This window comes from Anopheles marshallii, chromosome 2, assembly GCF_943734725.1.
Source record: "Anopheles marshallii chromosome 2, idAnoMarsDA_429_01, whole genome shotgun sequence".
Taxonomy (NCBI): domain Eukaryota; kingdom Metazoa; phylum Arthropoda; class Insecta; order Diptera; family Culicidae; genus Anopheles; species Anopheles marshallii.
This window is the reverse complement of record NC_071326.1, coordinates 34,319,932-34,327,500: the sequence shown is the minus strand read 5'-3', so window position 1 is coordinate 34,327,500 and position 7,569 is coordinate 34,319,932. Positions and strand designations below refer to the sequence as shown.

General features: G+C 46.8%; 1 protein-coding gene across 1 annotated transcript in view; it reads left to right on the top strand.

The window, feature by feature from the left end:
* Positions 1–7,202, top strand: part of LOC128709593 (dynein axonemal heavy chain 5) — a 22,410-nt gene extending 15,208 nt beyond the window's left edge. Inside the window, exons 11-16 of the mRNA XM_053804599.1 lie at positions 1–2,630; positions 2,720–2,876; positions 3,314–3,409; positions 3,556–3,612; positions 6,746–6,878; positions 6,949–7,202. The exon at positions 1–2,630 is cut by the window's left edge and continues 237 nt beyond it. Of these exons, the coding sequence (XP_053660574.1) occupies positions 1–2,630; positions 2,720–2,876; positions 3,314–3,409; positions 3,556–3,612; positions 6,746–6,878; positions 6,949–7,202 (3,327 nt within the window). The remainder of the gene's footprint in view (positions 2,631–2,719; positions 2,877–3,313; positions 3,410–3,555; positions 3,613–6,745; positions 6,879–6,948) is intronic.
* The last annotated feature ends 367 nt before the right edge of the window (positions 7,203–7,569 follow it).

Here is a 7,569-nt window from a genome sequence, read left to right as displayed (position 1 = left end):
GTGGGTGATGTCCTACTAGCTACCGGATTCCTATCATACTGCGGCCCCTACAACCAGGAGTTCCGCGGAACGCTGTTTAAAACGTGGATGGATATCCTGAAGACACGCACCATTCCATTTACAACGAATCTGAACATCATCAACATGCTCGTCGACTCGGCCACCATCTCGGAGTGGAACCTGCAGGGTCTACCGAACGATGAACTCTCCGTACAGAACGCGCTGATTGTAACGAAGTCCAGCAGCTATCCGCTGCTGATCGATCCGCAAACGCAGGGTAAGCTGTGGATTAAGTCCAAAGAAGATCAGAACGAGCTGCAAATCACATCGCTGAACCACAAATACTTCCGCACACATTTGGAAGACAGTCTCTCGCTGGGCAGGCCACTGTTGATTGAGGACGTTGGAATGGAGCTTGACCCAGTCATTGACAATGTGCTGGAGAAGAATTTTATCAAATCGGGCTCGATCGAAAAGGTGCTGGTCGGTGACAAGGAGTGTGATGTTATGCCCGGCTTTATGCTGTACATCACCACGAAGCTACCGAATCCACCGTTCAGCCCGGAAATCAGTTCCAAGACATCGATCATCGACTTCACGGTGACTATGCGTGGTCTGGAGGATCAATTGTTGGGGCGTGTGATACTGATGGAAAAATCAGAGCTCGAGGCGGAACGCGTTCAGCTGTTTGAGAGTGTGATGAAGAACCAGCGCAGCATGAAGGAGCTCGAGGGCAATCTGCTCTGTCGGCTCACCTCGACCGAGGGTTCGCTGGTGGACGACGAGGCGCTGATAGAGGTGTTGCAGGAAACAAAAACAACGGCCGAGGAGGTGAACCAGAAGCTGAAGATATCGGAGGTGACGGAGAAGAAGATTATGATCGCACGGGAAGAGTTCCGTGCGGTTGCCGCCCGCGGCTCAATACTGTACTTCCTGATCGTCGAAATGTCGAACGTAAACGTTATGTACCAGAACTCGCTGAAACAGTTTTTGATTATCTTTGATAACTCGATCACCAAGTCGACGAAGAGCAATATCACGGAGGAACGCATCAACATCATATTGAAGTACCTGACGTACGAGGTGTGGGCCTTCACGAGTCGCTCTTTGTACGAGCGGCACAAGCAGCTGTTTACGCTGATGTTGGCGATCAAAATCGACTACCAGAAAGGAACCATCAGCCACGATGAGTTCATGGCGTTCGTTAAGGGAGGTGCCTCGCTGGACCTGAACGGGGTCGCCCCGAAGCCTTTCCGATGGATTCTGGACATCACGTGGCTGAACCTGGTCGAGATCAGCAAGCTCAAGACTTTCCAGGGCATCCTGAAGAAGATCGAGTACAACGAGCGCGAGTGGAAGAACTGGTACGAGGCAGAGCGCCCGGAGCTGGAGGTGATACCGTGCGATTACGAGCACGAGCTAGATGTCTTTCGGAAGCTTCTATTGATCCGATCTTGGAGTCCCGACCGTACAATTTCCCAGGCTCGTCGATATATCGAAGCTTCCCTTGGTCAGGAGTACGGCGAGATGCACATTCTGGACCTGGAGGTCACCTGGTCGGAGTCGGAACCGCGCACCCCGCTCGTCTGCATTCTGTCGATCGGTTCCGATCCTACCACGCAGATCGCCGTTCTGGCTAAGGTAAAGGGCATCGTGCTCAAGACGGTCTCGATGGGCCAAGGCCAAGAGTATCACGCACGGAAGCTGATGGGCGAATGTATGGCCTCGGGCGGCTGGGTACTGCTGCAGAACGTCCACCTGTCACTGAGCTTCTGCAACGAAATCATCGACGTGCTGATCGAAACGGAACACGTAGCCGACTCGTTCCGGCTGTGGGTAACGACCGAAACGCATCCCCAATTCCCGATCGGTCTGCTGCAGATGGCGATCAAGTTTACCAACGAGCCACCGCAAGGCATACGTGCCAGCTTGAAGCGTAGCTATCTTGCGTTCACGCAAGACTACCTGGACTATACGTCGGCACCGCAATGGCCACCGCTGCTATACACCGTTGCCTTCCTGCACTGTGTCGTTCAGGAGCGGCGCAAGTTTGGCCCGCTCGGATGGAACATTCCGTACGAGTTCAACCAGGCGGACTTTTCCGCCAGCGTACAGTTTATTCAGAACCACCTGGACGAGATGGACCCCAAGAAGGGAGTATCGTGGCAGACCCTCTGCTACATGCTCGGCGAGGTAATGTACGGTGGGCGTGTCACCGACGACTTCGACAAGCGGCTGCTGACCACCTTCACGCAGGTGTGGTTCAGCGAGCATCTGCTGACGCCGAGTTTCGAGTTCTACAAGGGCTACCGTGTGCCGATTTCGCGCAACATCCAGGTGTACGTCGACTACATCAATCAGCTACCGCCGACCGATACGCCGGAAGTGTTTGGGCTGCACCCGAACGCGGACATTACGTACCAGATCAACACCGCCAAGGGCATCCTGGACACGATCCTTAGCGTGCAGCCCAAGGAGGGCGGTGGTGGAGGGGGTGAAACGCGCGAGAGCATCGTGTTCCAACTGGCGAGCGATATGCTGCGCAAGCTACCGCCACAGTACGTGGCGTTTGAGGTGAAAGAATCACTCTCCCGGATGGGAGCCCTTCTGCCGATGAACATTTTCCTCAGGTAAGTGCGTGGGATGGGAAGATCAGTGCTTGGGCGATGGGCAGTAGAAGAACAGAGAATACAAATGGACACCATTTTCTTCATCGCAGACAAGAAATAGATCGTATGCAGCGGGTCATCAACACGGTGTACAACAATCTTTGCGATCTGAAGCTTGCGATCGATGGAACGATCGTGATGAGTCAATACCTACGCCAGTCGCTGGACGCTATGTACGACGCTCGCATTCCCGAGCGTTGGCAGAAGGTAATTGTACGCAGAATTTAAAGTAATCGTGTTTAGTTGTTGGGGACTGGAGTCGTTGAACTTCGAGCGGATCCTTTTCTCTTAATCTTCGCCTCCATTATCGACGGGTCTCCAAGTGAACCTACTCCGCCTGACGTTAGATCAATCAGGTTCTTCTGGTAACCTTGGTGCTTAGGACTCCTTGATGCTTGGGGCCACCTCTGCCTCTTGTTTTGTTATATTCGTATATGTACTGCAATGTTGTCTCTGTGTTCTAATTTAATTTCCCCAATATTTAATTTCATAAATAATATCGCTAGGTGCTGTCTCGTCTTCATTTGCTCACACAATCCTCTTCAGCAAAGTTTTTAATGAGGAGTATAGAAAATAAAGTTTATGTAACCTTCATGCCTGCTGAAAATCCAATACATTTCCGCATCTTTTTCCATTTTCGCTAGATCTCTTGGGAATCGACAACGCTCGGTTTCTGGTATACGGAGCTGCTCGAGAGAAATCAACAGTTCCGCACCTGGATTAACAATGATCGGCCGAAGGTTTGTAGTTGTACGGGGCTTCCCGGGCTGCATACCGTTGCAGCTTGCCACCGGAAATAATGCCGACAATAATGTCGCTTTCTGTCGATACACAATGATTTTCCCTTTTCCCGTTTTCTTCCGTGCGCCACAACGTGTTCTCGCAGGTTTTCTGGATGACGGGATTTTTCAACCAGCAGGGTTTCCTAACCGCAATGCGACAGGTAAGGCGATGGGTTGGGAGGGTTATTGTTTACTGTAAGTAAACCAACGGCACAATCCTTTTGCGAAAGATAGACAACCAACAGCCGGGGCAACACTTGCAATGCATCAATAGACCTTCCTTCCTACAACGGAGCAACCGCTCGGCCGTGGTTCGGCTTGGTTTCCGATTTCATGGCGACCGGCATCGTTACCGCAATTGTACGAAGCGGCAAAGAATGTGCCGCCGTCACGGTAAAGGTGTGTTTCGGTTGGTCATAAGTCAGGAATACAAATTTTGCACTTCCACTTTGCGAAGGTATTGCATCCACTCAACCTCAACCTTCATAATTCGTTGACTCGTTGGGGTTATTGGGTTTACCCGATCGATAGACACCTGATTGCGGTGTCACAACCATGCCGCTCACGTAGACGATGACAATACCTCTTGCGAGATGGTATTATTATGATCGTGTTTAGTATTAGCATTAGCAGTACAGTTGCTCTGGGAAAGCACAAACTCGGTGTGGATCATTTGTCAATGCAAAATTCAAACACGCTACACGGCTGCGAAATAGATTGTGGGATAAAGGAGCGATTTGCTTAAAGTAGCTTGTGTTTTGTTGCGCTGTTTAAAGTTAGGAGATGCTTATCTTCGTTTGTTGTGCTTTTTAAAATTGGGGATATCTTTCTGTTGATATAATCATATCATGTTCTCTATAAATATCAAGAATTATTCTTGTGGTAGACTTATTTGAAGAAATGTTGCTAATTTCACCAAATATTAAACGATAAATAAATCATCCTAAAACTGTTTGATTTATTTGTTCAAACAATACAATTCACATTATTTTATTTTTAACCAAAAAGGGCTTTCAAAAACGTATCCAATGGTTTAAACAAAAAAGGTAAAACCTATGAACGCATTATCTACCGGAGAAAAACAAAATTTTCCCCTCACATTACGACCGACTGCTAGAAGGTGAAAGTCGCTTAGCGCCATGAAGGACAGGCACGGAAAGGTCGTTAAAAGCAACATAATACTTTGAAGACGTGCCCATTGTTCTTCACATGCTAGTGACGTCAGCTTAAAGCCGTGGGACCGAAACTGTGACATACAATGTGTGCGTGATGAACTGTTTAAGGGCCTGTAGTCATCCCGTCGAATCGCATCCAATGTTTCACCTGCTATGCGTGAGCTCTACAGTGTGAGGGATTAATTTAATCATTAGCATCTCATTTTGCGCCATACCAGTGCGTTCGGAGCTGGTGCTCCTCGTTGGTGCATTGTCGGATGGTTCAGCTAACCGTAGCGACATGGTAATTAGTATTAGCTGCGTTAAGCATTTGTTGAGCAGTTTTAATTATTTCCTTTCGCAGGAGAGCAAAAGCCAATTTTTTCCCACTTACACATGCGATAAGCTGTTTAAAATGGGTGTTGTAAAGTGTGAGCTGCTTCAGAAATGCAATTTACTTCAAGTTGAAGGAAGAATGGTGTAACTAAAAAAAATGACGTTGACACTGTTGATGAAGTCGATTACGATCATAATGATAACGATGATGATGATGTTGATAGACTTTGTACTAGAGTCGTTTATGGGGATCAGTTTTGCAGGGTTTCGTGACATGCATTCTTATCATTATATGTGAGAAACATGACTGGTAGAGCAGAATTCATGTCCATTCATTCTCATTCAAGATGATACATCATGTTTGCCTATTGCAAAGTAATAGGAAACCACTTTCGATCGCAAATCGTTAAACTACCATTGCGAGCTATCGTATCGAGAATCGTTGCTTTTCATTTTTCATCCTCATCTAGAGGGTTAATCTAAGTTAACATTTTTTTTGGTGCTAATTCGGATCATGCAATTATGGTCAACCATCGAAAGATTCACTCTTTCTTGGATCAACTAGCGGAAAACATTTGTCAAATCTGTGTATAAAATAAGCATCACAAACAGGCACATTCTGACTTCGTTCTTTTACAAACGAAAGCGACCCGTGAAGCTGCTGTAAAATTTCACTCCTTCTTGCGACCATAGAAGGTTTGTTTGAGTTTCATGTTAGAGTTTTGTGGGTTTTCCTGCACGCAGAAGAACGAAGTCGCAGGTCACGTTGCAGCGAAGAATTTCAATGTCGAACAACAAGGGAAAGTGTGTATGTGTGAGGCTGTATGGGAGAAGGTGCTCCAGAGATGGTTGGCCGAAACAACGTATCGTACCATAGTATACCTACTCGCAAAACCAACGGCTGTAACCGACCGACCGTTGCCGGATTTATGTACCAACAACTAACGAGCGGTAAACAATCGGGTGTACAGTATCCGGAGCGTTGTGCGGTTAAAGCAGTTTAGTAGACTAGCCTTGCTTGGTGCTTTAGCGACCCGGGCAGCAAGCAATTCTCCTGGTAGGCAATTGAGTTACCATCGTCTTGCAATCTACCGGTGCATCTCAGGTGGAAAAGAAGCTTTACAATGCTGATTTCGATTTAAAACATCCCGCACCTTAGCCAGGGTGGTTCGGCTGAACAAGGGACAGCAAACCCTCAGGAAAAGCGCTTTAAGTAGGTTGATAGGGAAATTCAATCGTTTTATAGCATTTCACGCTGAGATGAAACGGATTGTGTTCACAGCTGTGCGTCCCGAGAGCGGCTTTCGAGACGTTGATGATGAAGTGTTTTTATACTAAGCACTTTTCTTGCCGTACCTAATGTAAACTCAAGAGATCAAAGCAGAGCAAAGCCATTTAGCTTTAGTCGAGTTGTGGCTTACTGATACTGATGACTAATTGGAACAGCAATGAAGTTAAGTAGGGATAAGGTTTGCGGCATGGTAGAGCAATATTTTTGATTTATAGACATAGGCAAGCTTACTTGAACTTGAAATCTTCGAGGAGGACTGTTCATGTCCTGAAGGTATCGGACGTGTATGAACCGACGACAGGTAAATACAGGTGAACGAGATAATTTGACTCATTTCCTAGCAAACCGTAAAACAACACTCGATTTAAAATCCATTTTTTCATGCTTTAAATTATATCGTAAGTTACCAGCTTAAGGTAACTTGGAATTTCACAATTTTTTGACATTTTCGCAAGAATCAGGATTTGATTGTAAATTCTTTTCACTCCTGGGATACGCTTCCATCATCGCTAGGAGGTAACGCGAGCTCACAAAGGCTGGGCCCTCGATTCGGTTGTGTTGCAGAATCAAATTACGCGCCACAACAAGGAAGACATCCACGATCCCCCACAGGAAGGTGTCTACGTTTACGGACTGTTTCTTGAAGGTGTGCCCGTTTGTCCTTTCCCGTTCAAAGTATGTGTGCTTAACATTGCCTAATTGCACGCTTTCTGCAGGTGCATCGCTGGATCGTCGCAGCGGTAAGCTGATCGAATCCAAACCCAAGGTACTGTACGAACAAATGCCGGTGATTTACATCTACGCCATAAACACGACTGCTGGTAAGGATCCGCGGCTTTACGAATGTCCCATCTACCGGAAGCCGCAGCGTACCGATCAGAAGTACGTCGGTTCGATCGATTTCGAGACGGACTTTAATCCGCGCCACTGGACGTTGCGTGGAGTCGCACTGCTGTGTGACATCAAATAAATACCCGGAAAGAGCGGGTATTACTACGCGATTTCTTCATTCTTTCTTATCTGCACATATGTCCACTGTCACGTTGAAAGGTTCCATTGCGTAGTTTAGAGTCGGGACCCTTACGCACGATTTAAAAAAAAGAGCATCGATTGGTACAAGATGAATGCTAGTGGGCATGAGGGATGTCTAGAGATACTGTTGATATAAAAATGCTCTCAAAATGTACAATTAGTTACACAAAACAGATTGTTGTCTGTTGACCCAAAAAAAAAAAAATATCTAGAATTGTCATGCATTTTTCAGTTGACAAACAGTTGCGTGTTGACTGTTGTTTGTGAGTTAATCTGAGTGAACGAAAAATAGTGAACTAAAACAA